Raw genomic sequence first — 20,947 nt, 5'->3', positions numbered from 1 at the left:
CTTAATGTATAAATATTGGTATAACAAAAAGATGAAACAACTGAGACAAACTAAACAAGTTACACAGGCATTTGACGAACAGAAATGAATCAATGAGTCCCTGAACAGTATCAAAATCTGGTGTAGCCAGAAGCTGCTTTAAGGACCACAAAGCATCTCATCCCCATAGACTGCAGCAAACTGGCCAGTTCTTGCTGTGAGAGGTTACCCCACTCTTCCACCAAGGCTCTCAAAGTTCTCAAACATGGATTAGAAATCACAGTTTGTGTGTGTATATGTATGTGTGTGTGTGTGTGTGTGTGTGTGTCCTGGTAAACCCAAATGTCCCCACAAAGATAGTAATATCAGAAATGTTTGACCTTGTGGGGACATTTCTTTACGGTCCCCATTAAGAAAACTATGTTGTAAATTACTGTATACTACTAAATTATGTTTTTTTGAAAATGGAAAAAGGGATAGTTTTCTGTGAGGGTAGTGTTTAGAGGTAGTGTTAGGTTTAGGGGGTTTAGTTTGTACAATATAAAAATCGTTATGTCCATGTCCCCATAAAACATGGATAACCAACATGTGTGGTGTGTGTATATAGTATTCATTCATTCACACACACACTATGCTTCTCTGTTTATGTTTCTCTCGGATGGCAATGGCATCTCTGTCATACTACCAATGTAGGAGTGAAATTAACATCAGGTCTGTCATTTCGCTCATTATTACAACAGAGGAAATAAATATTCTCTTAGTCTATGACATAAGATACAATGTGTTTGTGATTTACCGACCGAAATATAAATTGTATACAAAAAAATGAGTGGCGAACTGACAATCAGTCAAGATTTTGACCAGAAAGGGAGCTTTGCTGAAATATTTTAAGAATTAATATGTGTTAAACTGATATTTTAAACCAGGAGTAAAATACAGCAAAGATAAAAGGATTCAGACATGAATTTAAATACAAGTTTAATTTGAACGGCCGTAACTGGGGGACCCGGGCGAATTGGGGCTCGTGGGTGGGCTCATTGGAAAGGCCTCGTCCAGACCTACGACCGATTAGAGTTTGGGGAAGAGTGAGCCAGGGGTTCCCGAGATATGAGCCGAGAAAGGTGCGCCTTTGACCGGGCGTAACTCCCCGACCCGGCCGCCCTCGGGGACGTGGGTGGGCCCGTTGGATAGGGCCCCTCGAGGCCTACAATCGACCCGAGTTTGGGATTTTTTCGCCACGTACTTTGAGATATTTGCGAATTCCTTCAGTTATACAATATTTCATGAGTTCGCCTGCTCATCCAGTCTAAACAGTTAATGTTAAAAGAACTTGGCTTGCAGCTGTCCTCGAAGGAGCTCGATCCCCCTGTAACTACTATGTAGAAGAAGAATGACAGAAGAACGCAATAAGAATTGTCGCTAGGATGCCGCAATGACTGCTCCTTATGTACGCTCGTAATGATGATTGACTGTACTAAATGACTATAGGCTCCTCCCGAACCTACATTCAGTCAGGGCCAGTCGAATGTATATTTATTGTAATAATGCATACAGTTTGTGACGAAGAGGCTGAGGCGGTCGGATCCATCTGCAGTATTTTATTAACACAGGTAAGCCAGCAGAGATAAACAGTCATAGAACTCAAGAGCACTAGGCAAGGCCAGTAGAAATAACTCAAAACAGCACACAGGTAAGGGCAATCCAAGAATCGTAACTCAAACAGGCATAGGTCAAGGGCTGGCAGCTTAGGTTCAAAAATGAGATCAGAGTCCAAGTCAAAATCACAAGAGCAAACACGAGAGATAAGCTAGAGACAGAGTGGGTAAATCAAGACTTCACAAATGAACAATGAGTAGAGCAGTCCAGATAAAGGGGAGCTGAGGGTACACAGGTGATAATAATGCAATGATAAGGAGATTAATCAGGAGATAATGAGCAGAGGTGGATAATGGGAAATGCAGTCCTAATACGCAGGAGAGAGGGATCTGGTGAAACCAGGAGGAGGCGTTGTCGAGCGTTCCGTGACACAGTTAGTGTTGGCGGTTTGGTTCTGTTATGGGCAAATCCACACGTCCATCCATGCAGCCATGCCTTGACAGAGCGGGGAGAGCAGCAAGTAAAACCCCCCTGGGGTAACATAACATATCCAGTAATCATGCATACATAATTGCAATCACATTTTTAGGCTACATGAGTGTTGTAAACAAGCCAAAATACATGAAAGATGATACAATGATATTAACTATGACAGTCATGAACAGAATTGATTAGATTAGAGTTGGGGATGGAAGCGGGAGTTAGATGCAGCGTGCAAATAAGCAAGAGAGGCTGAACGAATGGGGATTTAAAGGAACTGCTGTGACGACTGTCGCAACTGGATTGGTACACGTCAGGAACAGCTGACTGTTGTAAGGCGATGGTCAATTTTGGAACTTTATTTCACAAGTGAACAATGTTAACTGGACTAAGAAATTTATGTTTATTTGTCTGCAAAAGTCTGCCGGATGATGCAAAACGGCTTTCGTGGAAACATGTTTGGAACTTCATTTAGTGGGAAATCAGGAAAGCAGAAAAACTGTCACAATGAGTCTCAGATTACTAAATATAAATATTAAATACTCTCAGATTTCTTCCTCACTGGACATTCCATTACACCTTTAGGCTACTATTTATCAGTTTATAACTTTAACTTGCTGATGTACTACATTGAAAATTCTCAAATACATAGTTATTATCAGGGTGCAAGGACACGTTTAGATCTTTGCAAAACTCATTATAAAGGGAGACTGAAACGTGTGACATGTCTGCTGCTAAGACCAGCACCATTGTAAACTAAACCAGTAGAGACAGATGATCATTAAAGTTTAATTTAAAAAAGAATGTGCGGGGGGCGCTATGGCGTGTGGTGAAGAGTAGACGTGTCCTCCACTAGCTCCGAGGGAAATTGACTTTTATATATTTTTTTTTGTACCTTTCTTTAATTTATCTCTTTGTGATTGCTTTTACGGTAGTTAGAAGACAATCTACATTACTTATTTCAACTTGGGCATTGCAAGATGTACAATACTCGACAGAAACAGGACACCCAAAAAGGAGGCCGCAAAACACCGCCTCCTCCTGACTCTGAAACACCGGACCAAGAGAGCAGTGCTGCTAGCACTTTGGACGCTAGGATACAGGCTATGATGAACACGCTAAAGAATGATATTTTCTCTAAAATGGACACTGTTGCTGTTGGATTGCATTCTGAGATCTCGTCTGTTAGAGGGGAATTGAAAGCCTCTATTGAACCACTTCAGCGGTTAGTGGACTCTCATGAAACGGCAGTGCGGGATCTTGAGCAGGCCGCTAACGACCATAGCTCCCGTATAAGCGAACTTGAGGCTACTGTTAGCAAGTTATCCGCTCAGGTGAATCGTCTGGATGATAAGTGCGAGGACTTGGAAAGTAGATCTCGAAGAAATAATATTCGGGTGATTGGTGTACCGGAGGGAGTGGAAGGACCGCGTCCTACCGATTTTATTGCAGTCTTGCTACAGGATCTACTAGGACTGGAAGAAAAACCACTACTTGATCGTGCTCACCGCTCTCTGCGGAACGAACCAGCGGCTGGGACCCAACCTCGGGCTTTTATCGTGCGGGTGCATTTTTTCCATGCTCGTAACGAGATTTTACGGCGAGCAGGCGAGTCTTCCCCACTCCTTTACAAGGACAAACGGATCTCTGTGTTCCCAGACTTTACATCCTCTGTCGCTAAGAAACGTTCTGCCTTTTCTGCGGTTAAACGCAGTTTGCGCTCCTTTCCGGATGTAAAGTATGGGCTTCTATACCCCGCCACACTTAAGATCACTATGCCGGATGGCACTTCGCGGCGTTTTGAGGATCCCTCTTTGGCCAGTGACTTTGTTAAAAAGAACTGTAAGTAGTGTGATCTTGTTTTGATGCCAAGATCAGTCTAATGTCTGCAAGTAGATAACGTCACGTTAATTGTTTTGTTTGGTCTTCTATAAGTTACCCCGCCACATTTAAGATCACTATGCCGGATGACACTTCGCGGCGGTTTGAAGACCCCTCTTTGTCCAGTGACTTTATTAAAAAAGAACTGTAAGTAGTATGGACATTTACGGTGCTAATGCCTACAGGTAGATTGTCTTTTCTTTTCGTATATTGGCCCTGGGCTATCTACAGTTGTTCGTGACACTTGTTTCTATATATATTTTTTTATTTTATTATTATTATTATTTTTTATTTTTTTTGTATCAGTTGTTAATGTTTTAACAGTAAAGCAATGTTGTTCTGGTCTCATTAGATGTTTAGGGCAATTCGTCTGGTTTAAGTTGGATTTTGTGACCTTTACAAACCCTGTAGGTACATTGGTTCAGTTTTCTTTTATTCATCTTTCTTAGTCAATTTCTCTCAGGTAGCACTATTCATTTTAGCTTAGAGCTATTATGGAGCGTTCTGTGCCTTTAGTTAGGTTTGGGTTTGTGTGCATCTCATTTGGGGAGATGCTAACAATGGGGTGGTGTGGGGGGGTGGGAGGGCTTGTGTTTTATTTTTGTTGTTGTTGTCACGTGTTTTCTAGGTTTTATTGTATCGGTTTTTATTTTGTTTTACCAATTTATGCTGCTGTGGTGACGGTTTATTTGTCATTTTCATTGACATTCCTTTTCTGTCCTATTTTTGGTGGATGGCCCAATCAAGTGTAAACCTAAGTACTGATGGAGGTGATCTCAAGTTAGTGTCCTGGAACTGTAAAGGCCTGAACTCCCCTGTGAAGCGTACGAAGGTATTAACTCATCTCAAAAACTTAGGAGCACAGATTGTTTACCTTCAAGAGACGCACCTAAAATCTACTCATTCTCAAATTAAAAGTAAGTGGGTTGGTCAATCTTATTTCTCATCATTTTATAGTAAGTCCAGGGGCGTTGCCATTTTATTTCATAAATCAATCCCTTTTGTCTGTTCTAAAGTGCTCTCTGATCCCAATGGTAGATATTTGATAGTTACAGGCAGCTTATATGGCACCCAACTAATTTTAGTTAATGTATATGCCCCAAACTGGGATGACGCTGAGTTCTTCAAGAAACTTTTTTCTGCTCTTCCGGATATGTCCTCCCACTTACTCATCTTAGGTGGGGACTTTAATTGTTGGTTGAACCCAAATCTTGACCGTTCCTCTAATAAATCTGTAGCACTTTCAAAATCGGCTAAAGTTATAAAAGACTTTATGGAGAACTTTTCAATTTCAGATCCTTGGCGGTTCTTTAATCCTACAAGTAAAGCTTTTTCTTTTTTCTCTCCTGTGCATCGTACATTTACTCGGATTGATTATTTCTTATTGGATAATAGATTTCTTCCATGTCTCTCTTCTACCTCTTGCTCATATGAACCAATGGTTATCTCAGATCATTCTCCTGTCGTACTCAATATTAGGTTTAAAGGCTTGGTTCGCTCACGTTACCCTTGGCGTCTTAATACGTGTTTATTGTCAGATGAAAAATTTACTGATATGATCTCCAGCCAAATCGATTTGTTTTTGAGTACTAAAAAGACCTCTGATGTTTCTGCGTCTGTCTTATGGGAGACATTGAAAGCTTACATTAGAGGTCAAATTATTTCTTACGTGAATTACGATAGAAAGCTGAAGAGATTGGTCACTCTAACTAATCGTATTGCCCAATTGGATGCCGCGTATGCCACTTCTCCAACTCCTGAGTTGTATAAAGAACGCCTCACAGCTCAGTCAGAATTTAACACATTGGCCGCGGACCGTGCTATTGAGCTGTTACTTAAGACTAGCAGTGCATACTTTGAACAAGGGGATAAAGCTGGTAGAATGTTGGCACATCAGTTGAGGCAGACTATCTCCTCTCACCAAATTCCGGAAATTGCCACATCTTCGGGCACTACGATAGACCCAGAAGAAATAAATGAAGAATTTAGAGCTTATTATGCCTCATTATATACATCAGAGACAAATGTGGGAAACTGTGATTTTGATGGCTTCTTCTCCAATTTGGAAATCCCTCAGGTTAATTTGGACATGGCAGATCAATTAGAAATCCCAATAACTGCTCTAGAACTTTCTGGTGCTCTCAAAGCGATGCAGTCTGGCAAATGTCCAGGACCAGACGGCTTTCCTGTAGAGTTTTACAGATGCTTTCAAAATAAGTTAGCCCCGGTTTTGATTGATATGTTTAATGAATCTTTTCTGGCTGCTAAACTTCCCCCTACACTTAATCAGGCTTCTATTTCTCTTATTTTGAAAAAGGACAAGGACCCTCTTAGTTGCTCTTCGTATAGACCAATTAGTTTATTAAATGTTGACTTCAAAATTTTATCTAAAATGCTTGCTCTTCGTTTGGAAACTGTTCTTCCAGATATCATCTCTCCGGATCAAACTGGGTTTGTTAAAAATAGGCACTCCTTTTTTAATTTGAGAAGGCTCTTTAATACTATTTATAATCTTTCGTCAACACCCTTACCTCAAGCAATTATAGCATTAGACGCGGAGAAGGCCTTCGACCGTGTGGAATGGGCATACTTATTTTATACTTTGGAGAAATTCGGCTTTAAGGAAAATTTCATTTCTTGGGTGAAGCTTTTATACTCGTCCCCTTTGGCTTCAGTTAGAACAAATAATAATCAGTCTTCTTACTTTCCTCTTTATCGTTCAACGCGGCAAGGGTGTCCTTTAAGTCCTCTTTTATTCGCCGTGGCAATTGAGCCTCTTTCCATTGCGCTTCGTGGTGACCCGCATATTAAAGGTATTGTGAGTTGTGGGCAGGAACAGAGAGTGTCTCTATATGCTGACGATCTTCTTTTATTTATTACTGACTTCTCTGTGTCAGTTCCGGCGGCACTCTCTGTTCTTTGCTCATTTGGATCCATTTCTGGATACAAGTTAAATTTAAGTAAGAGTGAGCTTCTACCTCTTAATAAAGCAGCACATGATTATCCACTTCACACCCTGTCGTTTAAAGTTGCTCAACACAAGTTAAAATATCTTGGGATTCAGGTTACTGCTAAGTTCAAGGATCTTTATTGCGCTAATTTCACTACTCTTCTGTCTCAGGTACAAAGCAGTTTTAACCGTTGGTCAGTGTTGAACTTATCCCTAGCTGCTCGGATTAATAGTATTAAGATGAATGTTCTTCCCAGGTTTTTATATTTGTTTCAATGTATTCCGATTTTCCTTCCACAAAATTTCTTTCGTAAATTAGACACCATTATTTCGGATTTTGTTTGGAATGGGAAGCCACCAAGATTGCGCAAACAGTATTTACAGAGCCCGAAGAAGCTAGGAGGTATGGCCTTACCCAACTTTAAGTTTTATTATTGGGCGGCTCATCTTAGACTAATTCAGTTTTGGTTACATTCTGGTCCACAATTATTATCGTCGGTCTGGTTGGGAATGGAACATTCTTCCTGTAAGCCTGTTTCACTTTCAGCTTTGGCTCATTTGCCTGTTAAATCACCTATAAAAAGTTACACTAAAAATGTCATTATTAAGACAACTGTGAAGAATTGGAATCAGTTTAGACGTTTCTTTGGTCTTCAAACATATTCTATTTTGGCGCCAATAACAGCTAATAACTCCTTTCCTCCATCGTTAATTGATCGTGCATTTGAAGTTTGGTCCAATAAGGGTATTAAAACATTTAAGGATCTCTATATTGATAACACTTTCGCCTCATTTGAACAGTTGTCCCAAAAATTCTCCCTCTCAAAACAACACTTTTTTAGGTACTTGCAGATCCGTAATTTTGTTTTTCATAGGTTCACCCAGTTTCCTTCTATACCCTCTGACACACCCCTTGATATTTTTTTAAAACCAGCTCCTGCTTTGAAGGGTATGATCTCATTCATTTATGCTCCGATTCACTCACTCAGATTGGTTTCTTTGTCGTCAATTAAAGCGCTATGGGAGGAAGATCTGGGGATTGCGTTTACTGACGATATGTGGGGGAATGTTCTCGACAAAGTGCACCGCTCTTCAATTTGTGCCAGACATGGACTCATCCAATGTAAAATTTTACATCGTACTCATCTGACTAAGACCAGGCTCTCTAAGATGTTTAATAATATTGACCCGACTTGTGACCGATGTCACCAGGCAGCAGCAACACATATACATATGTTTTGGTCTTGCCCAGTCCTAACAACTTATTGGCAAAATATTTTTGATTCCTTGAGTGAGGTCACAGGTAAGAGATTAGTGCCTGATGCGGTCACTGCACTTTTCGGGGTAACTCCGGTTACAATATCATTGTCTGCAGAACTCAAGATGTTCATAGCCTTTGTTAGTTTGTTAGCGAGGCGCTTGATACTATTGAAGTGGAAGTCTCCTACACCTCCATCGTACTTTCATTGGATTAGGGATGTCCTTTACTTCGCCAAACTAGAAAAAATTAGACATTTGTTAAGGGGCTCCCAGGCTAAATTCTCAAGGACGTGGGATCCCTTTTTTGAATATGTGGGGAAGTTGACCTTCCCTGATAATCCTGAATAAATTTAGTGTCCCGCGTCTCTGCTGGAAACGATTGGGCAGTGGTCCTCGGATCGCCAGGACGCATGCGCGAGAACTGAGCTTACGGCGTTCTTCTTCTACTACTACAGTGCGCGTCTTCCTCGGCTTATGAAGAGACCGTTTTGCGCACCCGGCAATGTCGGGACGTCATCCTGTACAGTAGATGGCGGTAATACTCCCAAGGAGTGAGCAGTCAGTAACAAGTAGTAGTAGAAGAAGAACGCCGTAAGCTCAGTTCTCGCGCATGCGTCCTGGCGCTCCCGTGAACTCTCGTCAGAGGCCCACATTGAGGAACACTAATAGTTGGATAAAGTCGTTATTTTTGTTGTTTTTCCGCACAAAAAGTATTGTCGTCGCATGATAAACTTAATGTAGTGCCACTGTAGTTACTTGGACTATTTTAACGATGTTTTAATAACTATTCTGGGCCGGTGAGTTTCGGTCACACTGGAAGCCTATGGAGGAGTCAAAATTCTGTCAGATTTCATCAAAAATATCTTAATTTGTGTTCCGAAGATGAACGAAAGACTTACATGGTTGGAACAACATGAGGGTGAGTAATTACTGACAGAATTTTCATTTTTGGGTGAACTAACCCTTTAAGGCCTGTTCACATCAAGGACGATAAAGGCTCCAATAAGGTTCCACGGCCAAGTTCTTTTGATTTGGGGTAAAAAGACGTTTAGCCTATGTGACCAGTGGTATACTGTTAGCGAACATCCCACGCCAGTATACAATATTAACCCTTTCCCCGCCATTGCTGGAAATTTCCATCATTTGTGAGAAAACATTTCCCCGCCATTGATGGAATTTTCCGTCTTTACATGTTTTCACTGTTATATGGTAGAGGGTGCTATTTCACATCTTCTGAAAGAGTACTGAATCTCCTGATCAAGAAGACTCAGAAACAAGCAATCTCATGTAATCATATGCATATGTAAAACAACGCGATTACCAACATTTATATAAATCAAAACTGCATAATGTTACTGAATGAAATGTCGACCCAGGGCGAGCTATAGGACTGTGCAAGCATTAGGGGTGTTGATGGACTTGATCTACTCCATCTGTGTTTTGATCATCGTTCTGAATATGATCCAGATGTAGTCTTTGAAATCTTTTTGCTCAAAATGTTGCTTTTTTTATGAAAGTTACCCACATTCAAGTGTTGCTAGAAGCATGAATAGATGCACGAAGCTAGAATAAAACAGGTTTTTTTGTTTAAAAGCAGAGGGTCAGTTTAATATATTGCATATTCAGATATTAATACAAACAAACATTCTGGGGGCCATGAAATTTCTGTGAAAATTATCAAAAACACAGGCGGTGGCTGACAACTTTTTTTTTTTTTTATGCTGGCGGGGAAAGATTTAAACATTAAAAAACAGTGTCAGTGTCTCTATCACTTAAAGTGGCTCTCCAGTGTGTTTGTGATTTTACTCGCAGACATCTGACCTTGATGGACTGAACAGAAGAAATGAAGAAGTTTCCACACTAAAGAAGGCAGAGCCTCAGCGCACACCTACAGATTACATAATCCCCATGGACCAATGGGAGTTTAAAGGTGTTTACCAGCCGCTTTGCCAAGCTGTTTCGAACTCCAGATACAAACTTAGTTTTGGCCTGAATTAGTTTGAAATGACGTCACACTTGTTCGTTCTTCGATTTGCTTGAAGTATACAGTATCAGGGCCTTAACTATAACGATAAAGATATTGTTTTAGAAATTGTTCTTATTAATTAATTCTAAATTAATTATTTTGATTAATGATTACGAGAGAACATGAATTGTTCAAAAGGTGCACTAGGGCTGTGCGATATGGAAAAAAATACTAACACGATTTCTTTATATTCTCAATTGTCTGTATAACTTTTTTGGAAGCCGGCTTTGATATTTGAGGGCACCATATCTTTGCATAAATGATTCGTCATACGTGACGCCGTTGGTTATTTCTTATTTGAACTCTTTTCCTATGTTGTACAGTCCGCATGCCTGATTTTTGTTTGGAATGTGCCATTGTTTTTCTATGTAAGCACACACCAGACAGACGTCTTTTGCGCCTAACTTTTAAAAACCTGCATCTTGTGTTTTTAACTACAAAAATGCTGCACAATAGTTTGATTTGATAGTTGCAAATTCCCTGGCTCTGTCAGGGCTGTCCTTAGGGTGGTGCAACTGGTGCTACCAAACCGGGCCCCGCACCAAATGAACATCCCAAATGGACAGCCTTTGAGCTCTCAGAAACATCATCTCTCCTGTATCCAACATATACTGTGCTGGATTCACCTTCCCTGATTCTGTGCTTACTTCCATGTCGTAATGGTAAACCTGCTCAGTTCTGTTCTCGCGCTAGATTTAGGCATGCTGCATTCAGAATCAAGCTTTCTGCGGTTCAGAAATCACACATGCTCACATGCGATTTTATTATGATTTTGATTAAATCGCACAGCCCTAAGAATAAATCCTTTTCTGGCTAAGTAAATCCCGCTATATTCATTAAAAAAATAAGGATCGGTCAATTTTGATTTAATGGTGACTTTAAAGAGGCGGATGACATCAGTGCAACGCAGGCTTATAATAAACAGAATGTAATCATGCATTGGTGTGGACACTAATATAGTAATAGTTTCTGGTGTGAACGGGCCTTTGAACATGTATGAAAACTGTGCTGCATTAAAGATGAATAGACTGAATTGCTTCAGAAACTGACATCTGTAGGATGTTTCAAACTAAGTAGTCCAGTTCAGCATTCATTACAGAATACATTTCATAAATGGCATCTACAGTTGCAGTGAAGTTTATCAAGAACTGGCGAACTTTTGTTAAGCATTCTTCCTCTGCAACTTCTTGATCCTTGGATAAAGCTCTAAGAAAATCTGACCTGCATGGTGCGGCATATTGGGCAGCCTATAGCAAAACCAAACAAAATGGCTGGGTAAGCAAGCAATCATTGTCTTAATAAAAAAGCCATACGTTATTACAGATGACCTACATTTTTCGACTTTGACTTTTTTGTTGTTTGTTTGTTGTTTATGATCACAGTAAAAGTATATTTACTGAGTATGTTTACTAGATAATTTCCTTTACAAGACTTTTCCAGGCCTCATTACATGCAAAACAAAATGACATGCCCATCTCGCCATGCACACATAGCTACTGAAAACACCCACCTTGAAAACTTTCTGGACAATCCAGCCGTGATACCTCTTGAGGGCTTGCTCATAAGCTTTAGTGATATTGATGCGAATAAGATCGGGATTGTCCTCATCTTTCTCCCCGTCCACTAGACTTTGCAGTAAAATCTGAATGAACCGCAGACCTCTGAGGAAAACACTGGTGATATTGTCAAACAATTTATGAAAAATCATAAATTGTACATACAGTAGTATATTATTTTCATTAGAGCTGCACAATTAACACATTAAATCCAATAAATGACACGTTTTTTCCCCCCAAACCATTTTAAGGTTAGGGTGTAGGGTATGTTTAGGGGTTAGTATCTTGTGTAGCATTATGTTGGTGATCAGCAGTGTGATTGACATGAGTAATGAAATCTTTAGAATCGACTGCGGAAGGAGTTTGCGCTAAACAGGTTTGGGCAATAAAAGCACTACGACTACGAATTGGATTTAACGCAGTACGTCATCACTACAAGCTGCAGCGAGGACAGTCTCAACACCCACACGATCTTGTTCCCAGATAATTATTCGCAACTTTAGGTGCGTTCACGTCATGTAGAAATTGCAGTAATTACGAGATTCCGACTTGTAAAAAGCTTTCACCTCCTTGTAAGGCTGGTTTCACTACAGTAGTTCAGGCTGCAGAATTTCCGAATGACTTAAAGCAACACTAAGTAACTTTTGCTCTCGGGCTCCCCCTACAGTTGGGAAACAGTATTGTCTTCTACTACTGTCGTAAAATCTGTCATGGTTACATGGTTAACACGTGCATTTGTTGACAAGCTGTTACCCAAACTCTGCAGAAGGAGTTCTCACGTCTTGGGCAGACAGCCTGCGTTGCGTGTGAAATGTCTTCAACCCAGGTACAGTGGCATATATTTGAGCATGTCATATGAATATAATTTCATGGGTTTTATTTTTTTCAAGCGCCAAAAGATCGCGTAGCTCACGTTTACAAGCCAGCGTCATTATAGTAGCCTATTGGCTACTGTTTTACAGAATTCTAATTCAATTCAATGTTTGTGGGGTAGGTAATAGCCATATATCGTCAACATTATAATATCAAGCTACCATAGATGAATCTGCAAAGTTGAAAAATCAATTTGCATTATAGCCTGAGGCAAGACACTTTCACCAGAAAAATAAATAAACAAACATGACTATCAGCCTGCAGTCATTAGGCTAGTTAGCCTACTTCTGACTTTTTTTTTTTGTCCGTTGCTGCTTTGGCCATGGGGCTGTTTACACCTGGCCACTTCATGCGTTTTCTCAGATCGGATAGCTATCTGATATATCAAAACGATTCCATTTACACCTGGTCACATAAATGTGTTTTTGCGAAACGGATTTAAATCCGATCTTCAATTCCCGTGATATATATGCATGTTTATTGGAGTGCACGTCACTGAAAGCAACAGATACGAGCGGCATTTTATTGATCATCAGCTAAATTTTCAAAATCAGAGACCGCAATAAGAGAGAGCAGCAACAGCCCTGGTAAGATCATTTCATTTATTTACTTTTAATGATGATGATTGTGTGTTAAGCGTCTGCGACTTACTTTCACTTTGATTTGCGATAGTTTGCACGTTGGCTTGATGAATACATAACTTACTCAGCTGCTCATCTGCGGTGATTCCAGTAGCGTCGTCATAGCTATCACATTACATATAGCCTATAACGCGTGTATTTATTTATTTTTTTAGCATTTTTGGGAGGAGTACAATTTACATATGTGGTTTCAACAACCAGATGCATTTTTACACTTGTCCAGTTTCATCTGGAATGCGTCTCAGACCTCCTCCTGAAGTGGTTTTGAGCGATCGGTTTCAAATCCGTCTCGAATGCGTTTCGGAGGGCATTTACACCTGGTCTTTTCACGATCGGATAGCTATCCGAATTGAGAAAACGCTTGAAGTGGCCAGGTGTAAACACCCCCAAAAACATACGCATGAAAGCCGGAAAAACAAACGCTGGTTGGCCTCTCGCGTCCAAATTTGACGAAGTGGTGGGGGAAGTGACGTATGCCGTAAAGCAGTCGAATTTTGTAGTTCTTTTTGTGCTCGGGTAACTACCCGAACCCCGAAGTTACATAGTGCCAGTAAAAGCGATACAGACCCCGTCAGGCTATGGCAGACGTGTCATTCAACCTATTGTAAGTCCATGTACCATCACAAGGGTTTTGGAAATATATTATGAAGGTCGAAAAGTTACATAGTGTTGCTTTAAGAAAAGTTATCAGCAAGATGGTATAAAACTGTACACTTCTTGTCTATTACCACTAGGCTTGGGTATCGAGTATCGAGTATCGATTGGAACCGGGACTAGCTTTGCGATTTTCCCGGAATCGTTCAAAAGTTTAAATTTCGATTCCTAGTTTCGATTCCCAGTCTGCCGACCGGAAGAAGACACCGCTGTTAGGGGCTGTTTACACCTGGTCACTTCATGCGTTTTCTCAGATTGGATAGCTATCTGATTAATCAAAACGATTCCATTTACACCTGGTCACATAAATGTGTTTTTGCGAAACGGATTTAAATCCGATCTTCAATTCCCGCGCTATATGCAGATTGTGCACGTCACTGAAAGCAACAGATATGAGCTGCATTTTATTGATCATCAGCTAATTTCAAAATCAAAGACCGCAATAAGAGAGAGTGACAACAGCCCTGGTAAGATCATTTCTTTCTTTACTTTTAATGATGATGATTATGTGTTAAGCGTCTGCGACTTACTTTCACTTTACTTTGCGATAGTTTGCACGTTGGCTTAATGAACAGATGCTCAGCTTCTCATCTGCGGTGACGCGCGTGTTCCAGTATCGTCGTATCTGGCTATTACATTACATAGCCTATAACACGCTCTCACACGTTTATTTATTTATTTTTTTTGCATTTTTGGGAGGAGGACAATTTACATATGTGGTTTCAACAACCAGATGCATTTACACTTGTCCAGTTTCGTCTGGAATGCGGCCCAGGCCACCTCCTGAAGTGGTTTGAGCGATCGGATTCATTTTACTCACGTTCCCCTATTAACTCACAGTGCCTCATAAAATGTATTCAGAGCAAACAACCCTGACGTTAAACTTTAAAAACGTACTTATATGATGTTTTCTTATTCTTCGGTATCTTGCAAGTTACAACCATATTCTCTCGTCCTCTGCTCGTTCGTTTGAAAACTGCGCGCGATGCCGGCGAACGTAAAATAAATAAATAAATAAATGATGAAAACACATTTACACATGAGTGTAAACAACCTTATTTAGCCTATTTTACCTGATAGCCCATTTAGGTCAGACTATTTCCTTCAGAAAGACCGTTGGTTAGCTAGCTCATTTAAAATATCCTAAAAAAATTGTTTAAAATAGATTTGATATTTATATTGTACTGTAGTTGAAAACAGCCCTGTGAGAAATTCATAGTAAAGTTCATAAAAAGTAAAAAATTCATAGAATTAAAATTGATCTAAACTTTTTTGACCCTATACCTCTTAAAAGAATCGGAATCGAGAATCGTTAAGAACCGGAATCGAAACAAGGAATTGGAATCGGAATCGGAATCGTTCAAATTCAAACGATACCCAACCCTAATTACCACCCACTGCTACTTTACCAATGACAGAAATAAGCACAGTTAGAATGGCAAAATATGTGGGAGAGCGTTGCTATAGTGTGACCATATTGTATTGCAATAGGTAGCACTTCAAAGTTAATACTGAATCAAAACTAGTCAGCACAGGTTATAACCGAGGTGGTTTAATAACAGTATTAGGTTATGGTTACACTTGAATTGGTTACAAATTAAATGTATAAAATTGTACAAAACACATTTAATTGTACCCAGAGTATGTAGAACACGTGTCCCCCCCCCCCAAACCAGATAAGTGGAAATCCCACCATGCAACTAATTCCATTGGTTAAGCTTACAATGAAGGGTAGGGTTAGGGATTAGTGTCAAAGTCACTTGAAGGCAAGGGTGCAAGGGTGCAAGGTTAGCAAAAAAAACTAAAAAAAGTGTAACGCCTGCTAATGCTGTGGTACGCAGTAAAGGAGACTAGAGGCCACTTTTTTAATGGATGTCAATGGAAGAGAGGCTACATTACGCTGTAGAAACTGGTTTTGTGGGAAAACTGCTTATTTAATTAATCGACAGCCCATTGGCTAATCTTCAACATGTTTGCTTTTAAACATTTATTTTGTATTGATCTATTTTTAAAGTTTCCACCAAAAAAAATCCTGTTTTTTAAAAGAATTCACGGGCAATTGCAGGACAGGTATGCTTGCGTTTACTGCATTTCTCATCATTTCTATGGTATCCGCAAAGAGTTATTGATGCGCCGCTAGATAGTTACATATTTCACAATGTTACATTTTGTTAATTGCATTTTATAAATAAAATAAATGCAAACATTTTTCAATACCTCTAATAAATTATATTTTGCTTAGTGAAGTTCAGTTTTGTAAATCACATTAATAAACATTTTCCTTCAGAATTGTGGTCTATTTTAATAGCCTACAAAAATGAGATTCTCAGTGTATTTAGAATTGTGCAGCTCTAGTTTCTATTAATGTGATTTGTTGTTAGTATTTCACACTATTTTGAGATATAAAATCAGAAGAAACAAAGGACATGCAGAAAATGTGACTAAGTGAACAAATGACCTCTTTAACCACATAAGCGCCAGCGTGGCTCCAACTTTAGGCCAATCTGAGCCATAGATGCTTTTCTCAATTAACAGTATCTGCTGAAGAGTCTCATACTTCACTGGATCTGAGTCATAGACAGCTTTAATTTTCTAGTGAGAATTGGGAAGAATTCAAAACACTCATAAAATACATTTTCAAAGGCATTTGATATAGGAAGCATCCTTAAAAATGGACTAATGAACACATACTAGCTTAGCCCTTAATTAGACTTACTGTGATGTTTCCATTTATGTCAGCCTTAATTGGTGCAAAAACCTTGGAACCCAGGCAATCTGAAACATAATTTTATAAAACACATTATAACAGCTAATCCTGACATGCAATTGTTTACAAATGTGAAGCAACTATTTTGAAGTGCTGTATAGGTAGGTACCAAGAAAGTTGTAGCCATCTGGTAAACAAACTGTTCATCCTGTTCTACTAAAACTGTAACTACGTATACTGTACTAACTAGGATACTAAAACTATAACTAGACAGGCTTAGAATAAAATACTATGAAATATATCAAGCGTTAAATAACAGGAATTCACTGAAACAACATTTATTGTACCCATATTCTGATGACTTCAGGAATCAAGAGGCATTTTTGCCTAGGCTATTTTCTGACCCTGGAACACAATGATAAAAGCGCGTGGTAATTTGGCACCACCGTGTGGTTAAAGGAGGTATTCACCCGCGCTGCGTAAAGAGTATCAGTTCTGTTTTGTCCACTGCGTTCAATGTTTAATGACCCCCTTTGTTATTTGTTACACAAGTTTGGACAATTCAGACATTAAAAAGTCAAACTGAAATGCCAAATGTGAAAGGCAATAGCAGGGAAAGAAAGATTTTATGTCCAAAATTGCTTTCATTGTGTTTCCCTCCAGTAGTATTGATTCTATTAAAATCATCTTCGGTATTTAATCTATAGGCCTTAAGATACAGTTTCTTATGCTCGCTCACCAAAAATCTCATATGTGTAACTTCCCATAATTAAGTCACACGCACAAGTTAACGACTCACCGAAAAAATGTGGCAGATGAGAAACTGACTCCAGAAATGTTTTCGTGGCGATCTCGTTGGTGTCTGGCAGCGACGCAAACTGCTGATCCAGGAAAAGTGCCATCACAAAACATGTAAATAATGCTAACTGCTGAAATCTTGAGGCTTTATTTTCAATTGTCAAAGGTTCGCCACCGTTCGTTTCTAATTTAAATTCTTCCGGAATGTCGTGAAAAAATATTCAACAGGTGAGGGAGAGTTACTGACAAATTGACCGACTGAAGCAAACCCGAAGTGAGTTCAGTCAGTCACCGCAGTGAGGCCACGGCGTTAATAAATCATGACCGCATTTTAAATACCCTTCCTAATGAGAAATGGCATGCTACATGCTTTTAAATAATTCAATGGGTTATATCCCGTTATAGGCTAAAACTCTCATTTACTCGCCCTCAAGTTGTTCCAAACCTGCATGAATTTCTTTCTTCTGCTGAACATAAAAAATATATATTTTGAAGATAGTCGGTGACCAAACAGTTGATGTGCCCCATTGACTTCCAAAGTATTTTTTCCCCATACTATGAAAGTCAATGGAGCCCATCAACTGTTTGTTTTCCCACATTCTTTGAAATATCTTCTTATGTGATCAGCAAAATAAATTCATACAGGATTGAAAGAACTTGAGGGAAACTTGAGAACATTTTTTGGGTAAACTATCCCTTTAAGTTATGTCATTCTACAGTAAATGCAAATAATGAATGAATATGCATTTAAAAAAAGAAAATGACTAGCTGTAGCTTGAGTACAATTAAAATTTATTATATTTAGTAACAAGACTGTGAAGCAGCATCAACTGCATGATGCATATCCCATATGAAGGCTGATGTGTCCTTCCAAATTGAGCATGTGTACACATCCACCAGCTACTGGAGCAGGAAATAGGACAATCTCGCACCAGATTAGTTGCATACATAACTGACAACCAGCAGCTTACATATATAACTTGTATATAAATATAATACAATGTACTGAATAATACAAAGCGATACCACATAATACCGGAATCACTAACACAGCAGCTGGTGGCCGTTAGGCAATTGTTTGTGTTATTTGTATTATTTCAGACAAGGCAGCACATGAACACGTCCTTTGGACACACAAGAGCATCCCTAAAACATCAGACAGAGTGAATTCATAGTAAAAGGATTTCGTTTTACAGTTGCCCATGAATAAACTCTGACATTCTCTGATGCCCTGGACAAGTGAAAACTTTCACACACATGCCTGGGATTAAGCTGCAAAGACTGAATCTTGAAAGAAATTCAAAGGGACAATCATTTGAACTGGATAACGATGAGGCACAAATGAATGAAAACTATTAATGGCGAAAATAAACATGACATTTTAAAATCATAAGCCGAGGGTGATGTGTCTGCATGTGTGAGGGACTATATATTTAAGTGTATAATAGACACCCAAGCATACACACAAATGAGGTATAACAGCTCACATACTAAAGCACTCCATAATAAGACTATACACTCTGAATACTTAATACAATGGCAACACCAGGACGGGTAAGGTAGGATTTTGCAGCGAGGCTAAAGGTATTTATTGCACAAGAAATGAGGCATTGTGTGTCCTGACATCTACATCATGGTCACATTTTGAGCGAGCTGGTTTTCAAGACAGAAATACTTACTACGCCAGCTGAATTTCAGCAATAATAGCTGTTTATGATTCCCTTTCAAGGGAACTCGCGTTGCGTCGAGAATGACGCTATGGGGAATGCTTTGCGTGATGACGTCTTGAAGCACATGTAAAATCAGTCCAATGGTGTGGCGGAACGTCAGAGGCGGGTGACGTCACGTACCAGGAAGCTATAAAAGCCGGCCTGAAACAGAAAACGAAAGCTTTCTGAGTCTTCAGTCGCGCTCTGTGTTGAAATCTGTCCTTGTTATTTGGTGTTGTCTGTCTATATATATATATATATTCAGTATGGCGAGCAAGCAGCAGTTTAGAGTGTGTGTTCATCCTTGCCCGCGTTATATAACGGGAGGTGATACTCACACTCTTTGTGTTGTTTGTTTGGGAGAGGAGCATGCCCAGTCAGCACTCGAGGGTGGTGACTGTGTGCATTGCTGTGCGCTTCCATTGCGTACGCTCCGATCCCGCTTGGCTCAGTTCAATCCCGACCACGCTCCCCAGGGCTCGGGTCCCGCCGCTGCCGAGGCACGGCGTCGATCTCAGACCTGGGGTTCACAGATGGATTTATCAGTGGATGTTGAGACGGGCTCTGCCTTATCTCAGCATCCGTCTGATAGATCCAGTGCCTCTTATCAGGGTGTGGAAGCACGCGCTGCGGTTTCTTCCCCCCCGATAGAGGTACCAGTACTGCAACTATCCAGCTCTGAGGAGTTGGATGTTGTGAGTATTGAAGCTGAGTCTGAGGATTCGCCACCTCAGTCTCATGCGTTTGAGGAACTGCTCGATGTCATTACTAGAGCTGTTGACAGACTGTCTATTGAGTGGCCAGAAGATAGGCAGGACGTTCGTTCGAAAAGTAAGCTCGACGAACGCTTCCTGCCATCTCGTGCGCAGCCCCAGCGCAGGAGCCTGCCGTTTTTCCCCGATCTCCACACCGAGGTGTCGAGATCGTGGGCGAAACCAGTGTCTCACAGAGTTTATACACCACAAACATCTCACTACTCCTCAATATCTAAATATAAAGAGTATGGTTATGGGGAGATGCCGAAGGTGGAAGAGACGCTTGCGGGCTATCTCTCTCCAGCAACGGCATCTTCTCTGAAAGCTCCTACACTTCCCTCTAAGCCAGTTAAAGTAACATCTTCCCTGGTTCATAAGTCGTATGCAGCCGCTGGTCAAGCTGCAGCGTGTCTGCATACAATGTCCATTTTACAAGCCTATCAGGCTGAATTATTGGGGGATTTGGAGGAGGGCGGGGGAATTGGTCCTGACACTGTGGCCGAACTTCGCAGAGCCACAGATTTGTCTCTCAGGGCCACCAAGGAGACCGCTAAATCTATCGGGCGGTCTATGGCAGCCCTGGTGGCCACTGAGAGGCATCTGTGGCTCAATCTAAGTGATATCAAGGATAAAGAAAAGCATGTTCTCTTAGATGCTCCGGTCTCCACTGTTGGTTTGTTTGGTGATGCAGTTAGTGTTGCGGTAGCAAAATCACAAGAAGCCGCTAAGCAAGCTGCTGCTCTCCACAAACTTCTCCCCCGCCGTTCTTTCTATGAGGCTGCTGAGCGGGAGCAGCCTCACTCCTCTAAAAAGAGCGCTGAGCACCGTGCCACTCAGAAACAGAGCGTGTCCTCCCGTGCTCCCCCACAAAAATCTCGGGGACACGGAGGGCGCGCTCAAACCCAGCAGTCCTCGAGGGGTAAAGCGGATCTGCGGACCGTTATTACCGCCAAGAAGGCTGCTGGGAAGAAATCCTGACGTCCGAGGGCTCAGGACTAATGAGGGTAGTCCCCCCCGAAGCAGAGCGGTTAACACCTCTTTTTACGGTGCCCGTCTCTCTTCGGTGCCCTCAGGGGACCGTT

At 40.6% G+C, this 20,947-nt stretch overlaps 1 protein-coding gene across 1 annotated transcript; it reads right to left on the bottom strand.

Annotated features, from left to right (window-relative positions):
- Positions 1-11,232: 11,232 nt before the first annotated feature.
- On the bottom strand, positions 11,233-17,651 carry LOC311077045 (glycolipid transfer protein-like). The gene is made up of 5 exons (XM_084105608.1): positions 17,403-17,651; positions 16,613-16,671; positions 16,355-16,488; positions 11,683-11,833; positions 11,233-11,419 (listed from the first exon to the last, which is right to left on the bottom strand). The coding sequence occupies exons 1-5, from the start codon at positions 17,503-17,505 to the stop codon at positions 11,237-11,239; spliced, it is 630 nt and encodes a 209-aa protein (XP_083961734.1). The 5' UTR covers positions 17,506-17,651; the 3' UTR covers positions 11,233-11,236.
- Positions 17,652-20,947: the final 3,296 nt, after the last annotated feature.

Source organism: Abramis brama (genome assembly GCF_963993115.1).
Source record: "Abramis brama genome assembly, chromosome: 25".
In the NCBI taxonomy this organism is placed as follows: Eukaryota; Metazoa; Chordata; class Actinopteri; order Cypriniformes; family Leuciscidae; genus Abramis; species Abramis brama.
Note: the sequence above shows the minus strand (reverse complement) of the source record. Positions and strands in the feature narration are given on the sequence as shown.

Bases quoted from the DNA above. Each gene is read 5' to 3' on its own strand.
- LOC311077045 (XM_084105608.1), bottom strand. From the start codon at position 17,505: ATGGCACTTTTCCTGGATCAGCAGTTTGCGTCGCTGCCAGACACCAAC. The intron at 16,489-16,612 runs GTAAGTCTAATT...AATTCTCACTAG, and splicing joins ACATAAATGGAAACATCACA to AAAATTAAAGCTGTCTATGA. The intron at 11,420-11,682 runs GTGGGTGTTTTC...GTTTTGCTATAG, and splicing joins TTGTCCAGAAAGTTTTCAAG to GCTGCCCAATATGCCGCACC.